The sequence below is a fragment of the Bos indicus genome, chromosome 10 (genome assembly GCF_029378745.1).
Source record: "Bos indicus isolate NIAB-ARS_2022 breed Sahiwal x Tharparkar chromosome 10, NIAB-ARS_B.indTharparkar_mat_pri_1.0, whole genome shotgun sequence".
In the NCBI taxonomy this organism is placed as follows: domain Eukaryota; kingdom Metazoa; phylum Chordata; class Mammalia; order Artiodactyla; family Bovidae; genus Bos; species Bos indicus.
In genome coordinates, this window is record NC_091769.1 from 69,446,071 (window position 1) to 69,466,387 (window position 20,317).

At 38.8% G+C, this 20,317-nt stretch overlaps 1 protein-coding gene across 3 annotated transcripts in view; it reads right to left on the bottom strand.

The window, feature by feature from the left end:
• Window positions 1–20,303, bottom strand: part of EXOC5 (exocyst complex component 5) — a 57,662-nt gene extending 37,359 nt beyond the window's left edge. For 2 of the 3 annotated variants that reach the window (XR_011568925.1, XM_070797649.1), the window contains exons 1-4: window positions 19,978–20,303; window positions 4,957–5,051; window positions 4,180–4,327; window positions 2,942–3,136 (exon numbers count right to left, since the gene is read on the bottom strand). Coding sequence is in view for 2 of the 3 variants with exons in the window: in XM_070797649.1 (XP_070653750.1) it covers window positions 2,942–3,136; window positions 4,180–4,327; window positions 4,957–5,051; window positions 19,978–20,100 (561 nt within the window). In the remaining variant the exon portion in view is untranslated. The remainder of the gene's footprint in view (window positions 1–2,941; window positions 3,137–4,179; window positions 4,328–4,956; window positions 5,052–19,977) is intronic. The other variant, XM_019968971.2, reaches the window with a different exon arrangement.
• Between the last annotated feature and the right edge of the window lie 14 nt (window positions 20,304–20,317).

A 20,317-nucleotide genomic window follows, 5' to 3' on the forward strand; every position in this document is an offset into this window, starting at 1 on the left:
ACTCCTACAAACGTTGAGAGAAGAGCTGAGAACCTTCAAACAGAGCTTTCTAAGTGAGTACTCAAGTGAAGTCTGGCAAACAACAGTGGGAAAAAAAGAGCAAGGCCAAATGATACTGCTGATGCCAAACAAGAATGAATATAGACAGCATTTCTGCTTCAGCTACTTCTCTCCTAGTCAGCATGTCACTGCCATTTTCAGTTACCAGACGCTCAGTTTAATTCTGCTGCACAGGAGCATAAATTAACACTGCAAGGTCACTTTTCAACATGCCATTTAGTGGTACTAGCAAGGTCCACCATTTTCTCCTTACCAATACTCCCTTCAGAAGGAACCTGCCAGGTACATGCTTTATGTTTCCATCAGGAGTTTGTTCTTGTTAGGAGATGGAAGTCCCCATTATGCAGTGTTTGCAAACTTCACTTAATATAGGAAGAAGTACAGCAGAGTAAATAACATATGATTTTATTGAATTACCAAATTATTTTACAAAAACTATTTTCAGCGCAGTAGTTCTTAAAGTCATCTGTCAGTTAAAATACACTCTAGGCACAGAAGTTTTCAAAACCACAATCTAATAACCTGCTTACATCTGCTACTGATGTCAGCGTGAGGTGACAGACCACCCAAAGCTAACATGTTAAAGATAATCAGGGCCACCAGGCATTATCTACATGGAGAACATTAAGTCATGATTCCAAAAAGAAAAACAACTAACATACTTTGTAAAGATGAAGGTAAAAGGGAATACATACTATGGACATAAAATTGTTTTTTTTCCCCGAGAAGAAAATTAGAAGATTTTGAAAAGTAAAGATTAAAAAAAAAACAGCAAAAATGACTATGGAGCAGGAAGAAAAAGGACTAAGATGTGTTATCTTTTCCCATTCTAATTCCTTCCACAATCACACACCGACATGGGTGATTTTCCTTTTCTTTCCACTGGCAAGGTGGCTGGTACACAGTGCAGAAACTGAAACAGCCAGAAGTTTACCTAATAATTAGCAATCTAGTACCATATATGAGGTTCCTGAGTGTAGTTAACTGTGACAGCACCAGGCCAAAAATAATGACTCAACAGTAACCCAAAATCTATGGGAGACATGAGAGAAAAACAAGACAATTGTGAAAAGAGGACTAAAGTATAAGAAAAAAAGAAACAAGATGAAACAAAATGAGATATGGGAGAGAGTGACATAAAGGAAAGAAAATAAGAGGACTTAGCTTAAACGCTGTTAAGTCTGTACTTATTCCTCAAAAATTAGACAGCTAGTGACCAAGTGACAGAGCAGGCAATGGCACCCCATTCTAGTACTCTTGCCTGGAAAATCCCATGGACGGAGGAGCCTGGTAGGCTCCAGTCCATGGGGTCGCTAGAAGTCGGACACGACTGAGCAACTTCACTTTCACTTTTCACTTCCATGCAATGGAGAAGGAAATGGCAACCCACTCCAGTGTTCTTGCCTGGAGAATCCCATGGACAGAGGAGTCTGGTGGGCTACAGTCCATAGCAGAAGAGTAGGATACAACTGAGCATACACACACACAAACACACACACACGTAATCATTCAATTTTAAAATATTTACTTTTCTCTAGATTCTAAATGGCTGCCTTGAGCTGCATGAAATAAACAGACCAACTCGCACTGGGTAAAATATCTGCATTTTGTTTATAACAAAGCATAAATATACTTTACAATCCAACAGGTATAATCCAAGGTAACCCAAGGTATAAGACTTGAATTACATACAATTTTATATATATATATAAAACAATTAAAAATATATATATAAGTATTAATATATACTTGTATAATACATTGGAAATATGTATGTTTCATGTAGGAAACAAAACAAAAACATTCAAACAAAACAAAACTGTACCCTGAAAAACAGTTTGGTGTTCAAGCCCTATGTGTATGTGTGCGTGTGAGAATCACATGAATGTATAAAAGCTATACATTGCCAGCGTTTTACAAGAGTTTAGGTATGATTATGTTCTTGATTTAATCTTATCAGCTCTACTTTATATTATAAATATAATTCCTGGAACTCATTATTTAAAATACTGTCTTTTCTATAGAGGAATTTTCTCTACACATATAAACATTTCTTTCAAAGATCTCTAAAAATTATAAACTCCATAAATCCACATATTTCCTACTCACAAAACAATGTGTTGCTTAATTCAAAGTGAACTTCAAAACAACTTAGCTTTTAACATTCCACTACCTGAGATATCCCGTGGAGTAAACCTGGAAAATATTCTGGAAGACTGTATTCAACATATTAATAGACAATGTTATTACTACGTGCATATACTATCCATAAGAATGTCTATTTTTTCATGCACTCTTAATTTTTCCCCCCCTGAGGGGAAGAAAATGAGCTGAATAACCTTCTCCCAAGATTGTAGCGTAACCAACACCATACAACCTTAGACCAGGATTAAGTGACTAGTGCTATGAAAAAGATTAACATGAATAATTAATTTGGATTTTTCAATTCTTTTTGATCCAAACTATGCTTTAATTTTTATAAAAGAACTTTATTCAAGTAACAAAAACTAGAAGCTCTGAATTTCTTTCACAGAAATATAGTTCAGTTTGTAAATGATTTAGGGTCATACCACCCCCTCACCCAGGGGAATATGACTATTAAATTCTTTTAATATTAAAAGTCAATTATGAAAAAGAAATACTTATTAACATAATTAAATATTTCTAAACCATACACATTTCATAAACAAAATACCAGGCAATCCAACTAAAAATTTGAATATAAATTTTGTTGGCAAGTGTATTTTTCAGAATAAAGACTTTTAATAAGTCAGCTACTCAGTGACTGGAAGTCTGACTCTGGAAAGCAGCAATTGTAGTTCATAATTAGAGCATTATTAGTAATGTTTTTACATGCTTTTATCCTTCTGACAGTGCTCACCTTTTCAGAATTTGTAAAAACATCAGATTTCAGTTCTCCATCTAGAAACTCATTGAAGTATTTCATCAACTTCTGAGCCTCTACTGCCCGTTGTCTGGGTGTGTTTACCCCCTCCAACTGGTCTCCAAGGTGACAGACTTTGGTTGCTACATAGCTGATGTGCTCATCTAGTTCTTGGAAATGTTGGAAGGCAACCTAGGAGAAACATGCACAAGCATAAAATACAATCAGAGAACCCAGATTAACTATTAATACTATTGTTATTACCAAGGGGAATTTGCATTAGAAGTATTTTGAATCTATTACTTTAACTACTTAAAAATACATTATCTTACGTAAATATTGTTTTATTATTTTATTAAATATTAATAAATATTTATTAATTTATTAATAAATGTTTATTAAATATTTTCTAACAGTTATACAGGCTTAAGTGAAGGAATCTAAACATATGAAAACTGAGTAGAAATCAGCTAGCTAATCCTTAATACTAAAGAACAAACAACCCCTACAAGGCAGCAATGCTAAACATGCTCTTCTAACTACACTTCTAACTAAAGGTCAATCAAGTTCCACATCAGGCTCAGGATGTGAAAGAGGTTCAGAGGTTCCTGATTAAGTCTAGGGCCTAAGAAGTAAGAATGGCTAAGAAGCTTGGCCTATGTACCCTAGAGTCACCCTAATGCTAATGGTCTAGTTTTTCTCCAAAATAGACTGAGGAAGAGTTCTGCATCTGCTTTTCCCAGTTACACTAGCATTCTCATTAGGGTATCTGCCTCACAACTTCTGTGAAACTTCCCAGACTAGGTTTCCTCTAGGGAAAAATCTGATCCAGGCAATAGTTGGTCTGGTGTTATTATTTCGCTTTATGATTAAATGAGAATGCAAATAAATACCTAAATATCCAAGCTAGTCATGACTCCCTAAAAATACAGGTCTGCTGAGGTATCATTCTTAAAAATTTGCATTGTTAAGAGAGGAAGCAAGGACCACACTGTACTGAATACCATCCCATCCTAAGAAGGGAGTACTCTAACCCCAAACCATCACTCAGTAGCAAACAAGTGCACCAAGAGTGCCTGGTAACAATTAATTAACATTTTATGACATGAGATGGGAGCAGTATAAAGAAACCTCAACAATTACTATTTGACTAGACTTTTTTAAAAAAAAACTTAAAACTGAAAGGATATAAACATATTAAAGTCTGTATATTCATTATTCAATTAACAGTTTACCTGATTGCTTTTCTGGAGTTCTTGTACCTTCCTGGCAAATTCCTTAGCTTCTTTCTGACACTGTTGCTCTAGTTTCTCTACTTTCCTTTGAATCCTTTCATCCATTATCTGGAGCTCCTGAATATGATTTACAAATTCTTCTAATAATCTAACAAAAGAAAATTAGAATATGTATCAATCCATCTATAATTGATCACTAGGAACTGATCAGTTCACTTATAATTGTAAATGAAGTATTAGTGAGCATTCCTTGAGTTAGGGATGAACATGTTAATTTTCTCTCTAGCATTATGTTAGGGATTATCTCTGATATAAATGAAAACCTCATAGGAAATCTCCAGATTAACCCCCAGAAATGAAACCAATTTTACAGAAATAGTCAAAAGGGTAAAATGTACTATATAAACATAATACTGTGTATTCGAGGTATGGTGAATTTTGTTCCCCCAATTTACAACAATACTTAAAACGGCATACTCAACATGTTTTATTTTAGAGGTATAACCAGTAATTTCTAATTTATTATTAATTGGAGAAAAGATTAAATTCTCATAATGCAATAAAATCCTTTCCCCCATGTCACTTAAAGTCCTTTTCTAAAATAAAAGAAACATAAAAGGAAAAATAAATAAAGCTCAAGCTTCTAATGCTTCTTCCTTTTATTGGCCAGTTGTTAACTCCCTTTTCATGAATATTGAAAGGAATTCCAACAGTCACCTCTGTTCCAGACACAAACTTGTACTAGATTGGGTCTATGAAAAAAAAATTTTACTTCACCTTTTAGGATCAAAAGCTTCAGGTCCCCCTCTAGAGCCTCCTCCTGGGGTTCTCCATACAAGACGTTCAATATACTCATCTGCCACAAAAGGCTCCTAGTTTACAAAATAAATGTTCTTTTAAAAGTTTCATACATAACTTACTACTACTTACAAAAATGAAATAGGTAATACTATGTGAGAACTGAAATTAAACTACTAATTAAATATATCTAATTATTAAAATATACAAGCTTCCTCTATTTAAAAAGTCTTCAATAAACAAATCATTTAATGAAAATTAGGATATTAAAGAGTTTGATAAGCAGGAACAAACTAATGGAAAAGTGAGCAAAGAAAACAATTTATAGAAGAAATAAAAATGGCCAAGAAACATGAAACCTATAAAGCTTCACTAGAAATCAAATAAGGTCAAGTTATTACTTTTTGGGGGGCCTCACTGACAACGTTTTTTCTTTTTCCTTAATTACAGTATTTAAATACAATATTTCCTTAATTACAATATGCAATACAGGAGCAGGTAGGCTGAAATTCACACTCTCTTTATTGCTAAGTCACTTCAGTTGTGTCCGACTCTGTGCGACCCCATAGGCGGCAGCCCACCAGGCTCCCCCGTCCCTGGGATTCTCCAAGGCAATAACACTGGAGTGGGCTCATTATTGTTAGAAAAGTTAAAATGTACAATATTTTTAGAGGGCAATAAGCAACATTTTGGTAACATCAACAGGTCTACAAATGCTCACACCATTTAACCCAGTAATTCTACTTTTAAAACTCTAAGGGAAAAAGTAGGTATGAATGCAAAATTTCTGTAATATGTATAATGCTGAAAAGTTACTTACAGAAATATCAACAGAATCATTATTGAAAAATTATACTCAATTTACAGGATAAAAAATTATGTTCCTATTAAAATCATGTTGTAAAAAAATTTAATGAAATGATAAAAAATGCTCACATATAATATCTAATATTAAAATAGCAAGACAAAATTTTCTAAACTTTATAGAAAAAAAGAATTAAAAAAAATATCAGAATAGAAGGCCCAATTAAGAAAATTATCATTCAAATGTTCACCATCAGCTGATAATGTGTTTTTTAAACATAATATTAACACATGAATTTACATAGTTTCCATATTACCCTATTTCATATAAACAGGTATCATATATATTGCCTCACACTTAGCATGTAACTTAAACTGATAGCATTTGTTGGTGATTTCAGTTTGAATTCTTGTATCTGTAAAACTTTCCATTCTTAATCATACTTTAAAAACATATTTTCATTGATGAACATTCACTGAACAATAAAATTTCCACTGCCAAGCAGTCTGTTAGGCTTTGGAATAAAAAGATGTATATAACACAAATGGCACCCTTCAGAAACTTACAACATGAACAGGGAAAAAGTATAAAGAATACAGTAATAGTACGTGACAAGTAAAATTTAAAATTTGTACACAAACTTCAGTACTAACATTGCTGAGTGAGTTGTTAACTCAATAGGTAGTTGAGTGATGGAAAAAGAATATTTCTTAATTCAGCAAATGTTTAGTAAACAGCTACTCTTGTGTTGAGCACTGTGGCAGGCACTAAGAATACAGATGTGAATTCAATACACAAGTCTCTGCAAGTTCTCACAGAAATGATCTTCTACAAAGGATACAAACCTTAAACAGTAATTACAGAAATAACTAATCACAATTGTGATAAATGTGAGGGAAAGAAATTCCTGAATGCTCTAAAAAACAGCAACAGAGATGAAGGGAAGATGGAAATGAAAGAAGACTGGTATAAAAAGTGAGTATTGTAACAGTCTTACTTTCTGAGAGCATGACACTTTAGCTGAGACCAGAGGAAAGAAGAAAAATCAGCCAGAAAAAAAATGGAACAGTTTTCCAGACCATTAGGAAAAGAGAAGATAGAGCTTAACCCATTAAAGGAAAATGGACTAGATCACAAATACCACATATGGAAGGATGTAGACAGAACTGACAGTTAAAACCCAGAGATGATAACCTGTCTTTTTATCATCATCACATCACATTGGAATTTGAGAGAATGGCTTACCAGTCTGATATTCGAGGAGGACTGAGAGGATAAGCTTCAGTCAGAACAATAACCATCAGAAAAAGAGGAGAAACACCAACGAGAATAACGGCTCACATAATCATTTAACATTCACTGTGTGCAGTTAAGACCAGAGGTCCTATTTTATCCCCAGTTTATAATGAGGAAGCTGAGACTTAGAGAGGACACTTACTTGCGCAAGATAAGGCAAGCTGTATACTGCAGAGTTGAGATTTAAATTGCTGTTTCCACTGCTTTGGGAAACTACAAATAGCTCCTTGTGCCTAAAGTTTAGGTGGTGAGAATAAGAGGTGAAGCTAAAAAGGTGAAAACTGCCACATGAAGGCACATGCACATCACTGATTCTGTCTTTTAACATTAAAATACAAGCCAATAATTTTATTGATAAATTGATAAACTGTCACATGCCTTGTATACATAAAATCCATGATCAACTTTCAAACTATACATATTTTAAAAGAAAACCATAATTTTTATTAGTGTTAATATCAGTTATTGCTAAAAAATAAACATCAAGTAGCAAGAACACCGGAGAAGGCAATGGCACCCCACTCCAGTACTCTTGCCTGGAAAATCCCATGGACAGAGGAGCCTGGTAGGCTGCAGTCTATGAGGTCGATAAGAGTCGGACACGACTGAGTGACTTCGCTTTCACTTTTCACTTTTATGCATTGGAGAAGGAAATGGCAACCCACTCCAGTGTTCTTGCCTGGAGAATCCCAGAGACAGACGAGCCTGGTAGGAGGCCATCTATGAGGTCGCACAGAGTCGGACACGACTGAAGCGACTTAGCAGCAGCAGCAGCAAGAACACATAACAATATAAATAGGTTTTTAAAAAATTTTAAAGACTCTTTTTAAAAGGTTCTTTGATAGTGGTCAAAATAACTGAAAAATAGCAGCCAGAGTAATACAGTTCTAGGAAATATAAACATACGATATGATCAAGGCATTAAAAGCAAACAAAACTGCTAGCTACTTTTAAAAAATTCAGTTCAAACTAGATTTTAAAATGGGCAGAAGAAATGAATAGCCATTTTCCCAAAGAAGACATATAGATGGCCAAAAAGCACATGAAAAGATGCTCAACATGGCTACTGCTACTGCTAAGTCACTTCAGTCGTGTCCGACTCCATGCGACCCCATAGACGGCAGCCCACCAAGCTCCCCCGTCCCTGGGATTCTCCAGGCAAGAACACTGGAGTGGGTTGCCATTTCCTTCTCCAATGCGTGAAAGTGAAAAGTGAAAGTGAAGTCGCTCAGTCGTGTCTGACCCCCAGCGACCCCATGGACTGCAGCCTACCAGGCTCCTCCATCCATGGGATTTTCCAGGCAAGAGTACTGGAGTGGGTTGCCATTGCCTTCTCCTCTATCATCAAAAAGAACACAAGTAACAAATGATGGCCAGGATGTGGAGAAAGGGAACCCTTGTTACACTGTTGGTGGGAATAAAAATTGGTGCAGCCACTGTGGAAAACAGTATGGAGATTTCTCAAAAAACAAAAAATAGAACTACCAAGTATGTTAGCTGTTCAGTCATGTCCTGACTCTTTGCAACCCCATGGACTGTAGCCCACCAGGCTCCTCTGTCCATGGAATTCTCCAGGCAAGAATAATGGAGTGGGTTGCCATTTCCTTCTCCAAGGGAACTTCCCGACCCAGGGATCAAACCCAAGTCTCCCTCACTGCAGGCAGATTCTTTACCATTTGAGCCACCAGGGAAGCCCAGGACTACCATATGACCCAGAAATTCCATACTTGGGTATATATCTGAAAAGACAATAACAACAACAGCAATTTGTGAAGATATATGCACCTCAATGTTCATAGCAGCATTATTTACAATTGCCAAGATATGAAAGCAATGTAAGTATCCATCAACAGGTGAACTGATAAAGAAGGTGCAGTATATAGATACAATGAAACACTACTCAACACATAAGAAAGGATGAAATTTTGCCATTTGCAGCACACAGATGGACTTGAAGGGCATTATGCTGAAAGTGAAATATATCAGACAGAGAAAGACAAATACTGTACAAAATCATTTATAATGGGGAATCTAAAAAATACAACAAACTAGTGAATATAACAAAAAAGAAGTGGACTCACAGATATAGAGAACAAACTAGTGGTTACCAATGGTAGGGAAGAGGACAGTATCAGGGTGGGGTAATGGGAAGTACAAACTATTGGATGTAAGATATGTTACAAGGATGTATTATATAATATGGGGAATATGCCAATATTTTGGAATAACTGCAAATAAATAAATAAATTCAGTTTACCCAGGTGCTGACATGATTGATGATTAAATCATAAGGATGAGTTAGATATTCTGCAAAGTAAATATTCTGATCCTCTAAAATACAATTTACTCATTTAGCTGCTGCTGCTGCTGCTAAGTCACTTCAGTCCTGTCCGACTCTTCACGACCCCATACCTACCAGACTCCTCCACCCATGGGATTCTCCAGGCAAGAACACTGGAGTGGGTTGCCATTGCCTTCTCCAATGCATGAAAGGGAAAAGGGAAAGTGAAGTTGCTCAGTCATGTCTGACTCTTAGCAACCCATGGACTGCAGCCTACCAGGCTCCTCTTTCCATGGGATTTTCCAGGCAAGAGTACTGGAGTGGGGTGCCATTGCCTTCTCCAACTCTTAGCAAACATATTTATATAATCATACCTGAGTCTACCTCACTTGAGACAAAAGAGTTGACATGTTTAACAAATCTTAATTTACAAGCACAAATTGAGAAACAATGACTCAAAGGAATTTATGCTTAGAGCTACTCAGAAGTTCAGAAAGTCTGACAAACACATGAAAGACTTCTAAATAAGACGGTAATGACCAATTTTTAAAAGTGTTTACTATGTGCCAAATATGTGCCTAGCACTTACAATCTTATTTAACACATACTTAACAAGTCTATGAGGTAGGTTCTATTAATATAGCCTAGTTTTATACCTGAGAAATTGTAATACAAGGGGGTATTTAATCCAAGGCCACATTGGTGAGGTATAATCCATGGGGTCATAAGATTTCATTGGAGGTCTAGGTTCCAATGGACTCAAGAAATCATGATGTTAAGTAGATCCAGAAACTATTCATCATTAAGATGGAAGTAGTAACCCCAGAATCAAACAAGAACAGAGCCAGAAAGCAAACGCATAAGCAGGTAGCCCATGTTTTTCACTACTATTGCACTAGCATGCTTCCCTTAATTCATATGTATGGCCTTATGGGAATCACTTGAAACCAGATGACAGAGAAGGAAAAGCATGAGCTTACTTCATCAAGAGTTGGCTAAGCATGTTGGTGTCAAATAAAAATGAACAGCAGCTGCAATCACAACTTCCCTCAGCAGTGGCCTTGAAACTCGGTGACAAGAAAAATATCCTCCCAAAAGGCAATGACTGTTCATCCTCATGGGTGGTCAGAAAACTGACCTAGTTAGAATATACATGGACTCATGGATAGTGGCCAAGGACCTAGCTATCAGAGGAGAAAGACTGGAAGAAAGAGAACAGGGAAATCTGGGGTTGACACACATGAATGGACACATGAGACTGGGCATGAAGTATGAAGATCTTAGTATCACATGTTAACATCCACAAGGAGACATTTACTATGGAAGAATAAATAACCAGGTAGACAAGATGACTCTGCCACTCATTCCACTTCTAATTTTCCTCCAGGGTAAGAACCCCAAATGGAGTGCTAGAAGAGCTACCTGTCTCCTCCCCCCACCAATGTATATGAAAACATGGAGCTTAGTGGCACAGGAGTGTTCTGCAGGGAACACAGATGTGTAGTCCAGATATTCCTTCAAGAAGGGTCTTGCTCTAGCTGCCAGCAGTGCTGCCAGCAGAGCATTCACCTGGCAGTATTTTCAGGGATCCTTCAGCTGCACAGAGCTCCTTCACTCAATGCCATACTTTTCCCAATGTTGTCTGTGTCTGCTCAGTTGCGTCCAACTCTTTGCGACCCCATGGACTGTCTCCTCTCTCCATGGAATTTCCCAGGCAAGAATACTGGGGCAGATTGTCATTTCCCACTCCAGGGGATCTTTCCGACAAAGGGATCAAACAAGGTCTCTTGCGTCTCCTGCACTGGCAGGCAGATTCTTTACCACTGCACCACCTGGGAAAGCCAATGTGGTCTCTATCTAATTACTAAGACAAGGATATAAAGGCCTGACCACTTGAGTAAAAATCAGGGCAACTCTGACAGGTAATTTTAGTTTCAGAACTTCCCATAGGAATCATCACCACTGTTGCTGGGTCAGCACTGTACTGCTATTTCTCCTAAGACCCAGTTTTGCTTATCTACCCTGTCCTTTCACATATACTCACCCCAAGGGTACTTTCTAATAAATATTCTGCACACGGCTACTGTCGTGTTTGACTCTGTGCGACCCCACAGACGGCAGCCCACCAGGCTCCCCCGTCCCTGGGATTCTCCAGGCAAGAACACTGGAGTGGGTTGCCATTGCCTTCTCCAATGCATGAAAGTGAAAAGTGAAAGGGAAGTCGCTCAGTCGTGTCTGACTCTTAGCGACCCCATGGACTGCAGCCCACCAGGCTCCTCCGTCCATGGGACTAAACTGTCTTAAAGTCAGCTTCTCTGAGAAAACCTACAACATTGTAGTAGTCTAGTCAAGAGATGCTAATGACTCAGATCAAAGTAGCAATGTAAGGGATACTGTCAAATCGCCAGGTTCATGACCTTTTAAAGGATCTGTTCATATGGATGTGAGAGTTGGACTGTAAAGAAAGCTGAGCGCCAAAGAATTGATGCTTTCAAACTGTGGTGTTGGAGAAGACTCTTGAGAGTTCCTTGGAATACAAGGAGATCAAACCAGTCTATCCTAAAGCAAATCAGTCCTGAATATTCATTGGAAGGACTGATTCTGAAGTTGAAACTCCAATACTTTGGCCACCTGATGTGAATAACTGACTCAATGGAAAAGACCCTGATGCTGGGAAAGATTGAAGGCAGGAGGAGAAGGGGACAACAGAGGATGAGATGGTTGGATGGCATCACTGACTCAATGGATATGAGTTTGAGCAACCTCCAGCAGTTGGTGATGGACAGGGAAGCCTGGCATGCTGCAGTCCATGGGGTCGCAAAGAGTCAGACACAACTGAGCGACTGAACTGAACTGATACAGTGAGTGAACTGAATGCTGATAAACTGGATATGGCAAGAAATTTTAAAAGGGAATCATGATTGCAACCAGAACAACTGTATGAACAGTGAGTGGTACCATTTACTGAGACTGGGAAGGAGATGGAAAAGGGAGTGGGGAAAGAAGAGCTCTATTCTGCATATTATATGTGGAAGATGCCAATCTGATATACATGTGAAAATGTAAAGCACATAGTCAGAAAAATAAGCTGTATGACAGGGAAGAAACTGGTGCTAGATATAATTTTAAAGTTATTTAAAACCTCAGAACTGGATTAGATCACCCAGGAAGAAGGGCATGCCAACATGTGGAAATAGGAAGAGGAAAGGAAACCATCAAGAGACAAAATAAGAGGGACCAGTAAAGGAGGAGGAACTACTAGGAGAGAACAGTATCCTGGAAGTGAAGTGCAGGTTTTATCTTGAGGCAATCAAATTATCACAAGAGTTAAAGATAAATCAGTTGCTGATTTTAAAAAAATGGAAGTTTTAAAAAAACAAAAAACAAAAAGTCTTTTCTGCTTATAAAACTAAATAAATCCCAGTAACTTATTAATACTTAGCACTGCAAAGGCATTTACAATGAGAAAAAGATAGGCAAATTAACAAATTCTTCAAGACCTCTAAATGACCAACTCCTCCTGAGGATTCTCAAAGATACCTGTAAACAATTCCCCCCAAAATCTTCTAGAATTTCATGAATCTAACAAAAGTATATCTTAATCTCTATTTTTCTATAGTAATTAAAAGCAAAATCAGCCAAAACGATCTAAGTATGTACTACAAAGATACTATCATGTTAAATTCAACTTTGCATGCATGCTCAGTCACTTAAATTGTGACTGATTCTTTGCCACCCCATACATTGTAGCTCACTAGGCTCCTCTGTCCATGGGATTTCCCAGGCAAGAAAAAAGGAGTGGGTTGCCATTTCCTCTCCAAAGGACCTTCAGATCCAGAGATCAAACCAGCATCTCCTGCACTGGCAGGTAGGTTCTTTACCACTAAGCCACCAGGGAAGACAAACTTCACATAATTTATTAGTATGTTTATCTGTTAAACTGATTTCATATTCTTATAAGTTTCATATTCTTTATTACCAATTGTAATAAAAATATGGGGTTTGTAGTCATTTCTATTAAAAATTAAGACCTCAAGCCCTTGAACAGGAACATAAATCCCTAATTTAACACTTTCTCCTTGAGAAAATCCAACTAAACTTTCTCAAAAATATTCAATAAAATACGTTACAGTTCAGTTCAGTCGCTCAGTCGTGTCCGACTTTTTGCGACCCCATGAACCACAGTACACCAGGCCTCCCTGTCCATCACCAACTGCTGGAGTCTACCCAAAAACGTGTCCATTGTTACAGGCACCTACAAACTCAAAGAACCTATAATATTTTCACTTACCAAGGTAAAAAAAAAAAAAAAAGGCTCAGAGGATTTCAGGAAGAAGTATTTCTGGGTCCTATTAAAGCAACTAACAAGTAGGTTCAGGTACTTCCTGTACAAAGTACTTTTCTTAAATTCACTATGTAACAGACCACTGTCAAACTAATCTTTAAAACACTATTCACTTTTAGTCAGAAACTTCCCTATGCAATTTCAAAACTATGATGTTCACGCTCTTAAATCTACCCTTTTAAGTTCTTATTTTACTGAAGCTAAGTCACTCAGTGTCCGACTCTATGCAACCCCATAGACGGCAGCCCACCAGGCTCCCCCGTCCCTGGGATTCTCCAGGCAAGAACACTGGAGTGGGTTGCCATTTCCTTATCCAGAACTACCTGACCTGATTTCTTTGCACCCCAAAATGAACAGGCACACTACCACGAGCCTACTCTCATCTTCTCTTCAAACTCATGTTACTTCTGCTTCCTTACCTGTGACCAAGTTACTCAATCCACAAGGATACTTGTGGGAAAAGGATTTTTTCCCTAGATTATCTCAACTGATGTCTTCACTCTTAAACAATCCCCATGAAGCTGATAGGGCTCCCCCGGTGGCCCACTTCATTAAGAATCTGCCTGCAATGCAGGAGACCAGGGTTCAATTCCTGGGTCAGGAAAATCCCCTGGAGAAGGAAATGGCAACTCACTCCAGTATTCTTGCCTGGAAACCCATGGACCGCAAGAGCCTGGCAGGGTACAGTCCATGGGGTTGCAAAGAGTTGGCTACAACTAAGCACACGCACACACGTGCACACGAGGCTTAAAAATTCAAATCCCAACACAGAATAATATTTGATACCAGTAACACTTCCATTTTGTCATTTATTGCTTTATACTAACATCTGTGGGAGAAGGCAATGGCAACCCACTCGAGTACTCTTGCCTGGAAAATCCCATGGACAGAGGAGCCTGGTAGGATGCAGTCCAAGGGGTCACTAAGAGTCGGACACGACTGAGCGACTTCACTTTCACTTTTCACTTTCAGGCACTGGAGAAGGAAATGGCAACCCACTCCAGTGTTCTTGCCTGGAGAATCCCAGGGACAGGGGAGCCCGGTGGGCTGCTGTCTGTGAGGTAGCACAGAGTCGGACACGACTGAAGTGACTTTAGCAGCAGAAGCAGTAACATCTGTAAGTTTCTCTCTTCTTACACTTAAATTGAAAGCAAGGGCAGGTTTTGTCATCTATTTCTCTTACTTTCCAGCTGTGGTCAACAGAATAACGTTGAGCACATCGCAGATGCACAATAATTCACGATACTTGCTTGCCCATAGCTAAATCCCCTGCTGAGGACCTTGAAAATCAAGATTTGCCCCTTATATCCAAAACCAAAAAAAGACAGGACCACCATGCTCCACTCTAGAAATAAAAAATAGGCATTCTAATGGTGCTGTAAATCCAAGACTCTACTAGAAACCAAACACGAGCTTTATGTGATTCCAGCACTGGAACTCAATGAATTGTACCCACTTGGCTTCTCCTTTTAACCACATTTGATTTTATTTTCATGAGACTGTGTTTTGCGGTGGATTTAATTACATTTATTGAATACTAATTCTTTTGAAAAGCACTACAAATGTTTTGTTTCAGGCTAGCAAAATGGGATTCATCTTACCCAAGGAAAGGCTAAAAGAAAGCACACACAAGACAACTACGAGGCTAAGTGATAAGCGTGCCAGGAGAGCTTTTGTTCCAGCGGTCTTTGGTCCTGGTTCCTGACACAGTCCTCCTAAAACTCTTCTAATCTGCTGAGTGACAAAGTTGATAGGAGTGGTTTACACAGAACTCCTAAATCTCTTGGAATCTCCTGGGAGCACCTTTGGCTCCACTGAAGCAACTCTTGATGGGTTCCTGGATGGTGGCTGGTCACCAGAAAGATAGAGCATGATTAGAAGCCCAGAACTTTCAGCCTCATCCACTATACTCTGTGAAGAGGAGAAGGGTTAGAGATTGAGTGAATAATTGATTCTCTACATGATGAAATCTCCATAAAAATCCCTTAAGTGTGGGGTAACCAGGGAAATTCCTGGTTTTGGAGCATATCACGTTGCTCGAAGGGTGGCACACCCAAGGAGAGAATGGCAGCGTGGTACTCCTCCATACTCTGCCTTATGCGCCTATTCCCTCTGGTTGTTCCTGAGCTTTTTAGTAAACCAGTAATCTAGTCACTAAATTGTTCTCCTGAGTTCTGTGAGCCATTCTAGCAAACTACTGAACCCAAAGAGGAGGTCATGAGAACCTCCAATTTATGGCTGGCCAATCAGAAAGAGATGACAACACTGATATCCAGAGTAGGATCATTTTTGTGAGATTGAGCCCTTAACTTCAAGCCCTTTGTGGGACTTAAGCTAACTCCAGGTAAACAGTATCAGAATTAGAGTGAATTGTAGAAAACCCAGTCAGTGTCTGTTGGAAAACTGAATTGTTGTGGGAAAAAAACCTCCATCCCCATACATCTGGTGTCAGAAGTAATGCAATACTGAGAGTACTGGTAAAGTGTTGAGAGAAGAAATGTTTTTGTTTTTGTTTTTCTTTCACTCCCTCAACTAGATTTTTAACTCAAACCATCTTTTAATTCCAGTACCTGGAAGGATTTCTGGCCTAGGGTAGGTGAGGTAAGGAAAGCTAAATGTTTACTGAATGAATCCATTTTATACACTGATACTATAATCGATGGCCAAGTTCCATAAATACGTATTTAATAGCTAATATGACTCGATGGACATGAGTCTGAGTGAACTTTGGGAGTTGATGGACAGGGAGGCCTGGCATGCTGCGATTCATGGGGTCGCAAAGAGTCCGGCACGACTGAGGGACTGATCTGATCTGATCTGATGGCTAAAACAAGTAGCATATCAACATCTTGAAAGTAAAGGAGTGGTCCTTACTTGTATATTTCATGTTCATTACTAACTAGTTAATTGAACAACAGAATCTTTTTGAATAAGTCTTCAGTCTGTGTAACTTATTTTGAAATCTAAGAGACATAAATATGTTTTTATACAAAGGTGTTCTTCACTGTTCAAATTCTAATCTGGAAGTCAAAGAGTCATTGTCACCACAGTCCAATTACCTGACTTCAAGCACTATTATTAATGCATCCACATTTACAAAAAAGAAAAAAAAAATCAAATTCTTAATTCTCAGTGATTAAAAACTCTTACCTTACATGCCACTCCTCGTCTTCATGCATGCTATACTTCATGAACTAAGATGAACTCTTCCCTTGTTTTGGGGGTCTACACTTGTATGGTCTGCTTTATTGGAATGTCCCTCCACCCAGTTTCACAAACTCAAATTTAATTTATCCTTTGTATTTCATTCAAATGCCACTTTCTAATCCTTTCCCACTTCTAGAGGTAATCTTCCTATCCTTTCCACTTATATAGCACTTTACCTAGACCCCTGACACCATTTATAACTTTATTTCAAAAGTATGTAGCTATATATCTATCTTCTCTCCCTCTATTTAACATTAAGGGCAAGTTCTATTTATAATTCAACATTTTCCAATGTTCCATGGAATTCACAAAATTAATAGTAGAAAATAAAACATTCTCATGGTCAAAGAAGTTTGGGAAATGAACTTCTTAAAATCTTTAACATACCAAGGAATATTGTAAATCTCTAATGAAATAAAGCATGCCCATATCCAAAACTTTTTTGGGCTCTAAACCAGTTGTGTTTTTTCTTCACATCTCATAGGATTAATATGTCTATAGCAAATTCTTTGAGACATGAAGCCTCATTAACTTAGTAGGTACTCAACAGACTCTGCTTAACAAAGAATCCTCCCGTAAAGGTAACTTGCCCAAGCAGAAGAATGACAGGAGAGAAAAACAGCAAGCGAGAAGGGAGTACAGAGTTCTCAGTAGTGCAGTGAAAAGAGAAGAATACTTATGACAACAGAGAAAAAATTTACTATCCCAGCCACTTTTTATATGTAGAAGACATAACACAAACCACATATGAACTCTTTTTAGAATGTCCATCCTGAGGTGATCATTTAGAAACACTGCAGACAGAACTTTTAAATCTTTTCTGTCAACTGAGGAAATATCGTGTAGTTCACTTTTGTTGTATGAAAGTGTTTATGTTAAAAAGGAAGTCTCACAGGATCAACAAGATTTTAAAAGAAACAGGGTTAACACTTAAGACATTTCACAGATGCAAAGCATAATTTTGCTTTAACTTCTTTTTCAGTGTGAAAAAATTAAGGCACAATCCAATTTATTGGTACATTAAAGCCAGGATGCATAAAAACTAAATATCCTTGACTACATCCTAATCTGTTTTCCATAGTTCTCCAGCTGTGACTAAGGAAGGAAAATAAGAGAAAAAAAGGCACTCCCTGACTTGTCCTACAAGCTATCTTCTAAAGGCAATAGCAACAGGAAATGGCAGCGATAGCTAAAGTTTGGTTCTTTTCTTTTTTCCTTCTCCCTGTAAAGCAAACAGACCAACTTTTCACTTAGCAGTGAAAACTTATTCAAGGGTAGAATCCACTGTAGGGCTGAAAAGATAAATACACTTATCATTCCTATTAACATTTAATTGTAACTATTAATGTAATACACTTTTAATTTTGATGAAGCAACAAGTTACACATGGTCAGCAAAGAGAAAGTCACATGTGTTAAGATCCACAAGCATGTTCAATCAAGGGCACTCTATAAACCCTGTGGACACAGGACTAGTTGTTTGTATTATCACTGTTAAGTATTACGTGCTCTCGTAACTGATGTCATTGCATTAACTCAGACCCTAATTTAGTTTAACTACCTTAGTAAATGGCAAGACATGAGAAAGCAAAATAAACTACACGTATTTCTCTATTTCCTCTCCTTCCCCCATGCAGAACAGAAATCAAATACATTTTCAAGGAAGTATATGCGGACTCATATGATCAAACATTTAAAGAAAAAAAGACAACTGGGAATTCATAAGCCCAAAGGTTAATATCTTATGAACGGTATGACAAAGTTAACAGTTTTCTGTATATTAACAGCTGGCTGGTTCCCTATTTCATGAAAGATTTCAACTTCATAAATTAGTATCTGGCTCAGGAACACACAGTAAAAGCTTTTAGCAAGAAGGTCTCCCTGCTCCTGTCAATCAATAAACAAATGGCACAATTTTGGAGTTAGAGAAATTAATGCAATAAATATATGTCCCTACACTTAAATCTGAGGAAATATAATTAATATTTCCCAATTCTTTCTAATAATTATACTCCTTCACTCACAAATTACTATTTTATTACAATTTATTATAACAATAGCATACACTATTCCTCAACAAATGCATTATCTATCCAAAAGCTGACAGAATTCCAAAACATAGTTAAATTAACAGCAACAAATGAAAAGTTCCCAGTTGTTACAAAAGCTGTGGCATTCAAATTTTAAGCCAAAAAAAAAAAAAAAAAAGACCCAAAATAACAAAACAAAGCCTGCTGAATCTTACACAGAAAAAAGAATCCAATTTTCACCTATGGAGAAATTATCTACTGTCAACTTATTGTCTTCTTAATTATTACCTACACTTTTGTTACTCAGTATGAAACATAAGCACACACAAAAAGGGTCCATCCTTCTCTCTCCTTCACATCTCAGCTTTCATTTCTTTCACAAAAGGAGATACCCTGTTGTTAGGTGGTCCAATTAAAATTTTCCTCTTCTATTATCTCAAGCATCACAGCTTCTCACACTGGATTCCCCTTAGCTCAGTTGTAAGTTTTAGAGACTGAAAACGGTCCAGGAAACACATTAGAATGTCAATGTCTCACGCGTTACACTTCAACTCCTCAAGACCCGAACACAAATGTTAGTTTTAGTTTTGACTTTCTTCAGTGGGAAGGGTTTAGTAGGCCTCTATTGTCCTAAAAAGAGACTACAGCCTTCTCGAATGAAAGGGTAAACTGGTAAAGCGGCGCTTCCAACACTGGCTAACGGAGTCATTACTCAATCACGAGAAGCCCCCTGTCGTCCCAATCTCAAGGGCCGCGCCCCCGCCCAGAATACCAGCGGGGATCCAGGCGACAAGACGGAACTCGCCAGACCTGGGTCAGCCTCCTCTTTCCGCGCCCTAAGTCAGCCCGTCCCATCCCGAGCTCATCTTCCAAAGCCCAAACCCCGAGGCTCCCTTCCAGCCGACGCTGCTCTGCTAGGACTCCTGGCTCGCACCCCTGCCCACCTCCCCACCCGGGGCCCCAAGCTACCCCTCCCCCCTTTCACGCTCCGCCTGCGCCGACACCCGAGCCACCACCCCACTCCTTCGCCGTCGCACCTTCCTTCCGTCGGGCTGCTCTCGGGCAGCGGCGAACGCCCACTCCTCTGCCCGCAGCCCCGGCCTGCCACTCCCTGAAGAGCCGCGGGGACCCACCTCGAACAGCTCGGCCGTCGTGGCCATCCCGGCCGGCTGAGAGGCACGCCTCGCACTGGATGCCGTCTCCGCTTCACATGCTGCGCCTCAGCGGCGCGGTACACAGGTCCCCGCTCGGCTCGCCAGCTCCGGCTCCCGGCCGCTGCGGGCCGCCCCGCTCCCCACAGAGCCCAGGCGGGGCGGGAGAACGGCCATGAAGCGAAGCCGCAGACGCCTGTCAGCTGCCTCCCAGCGCCGCCCGCGC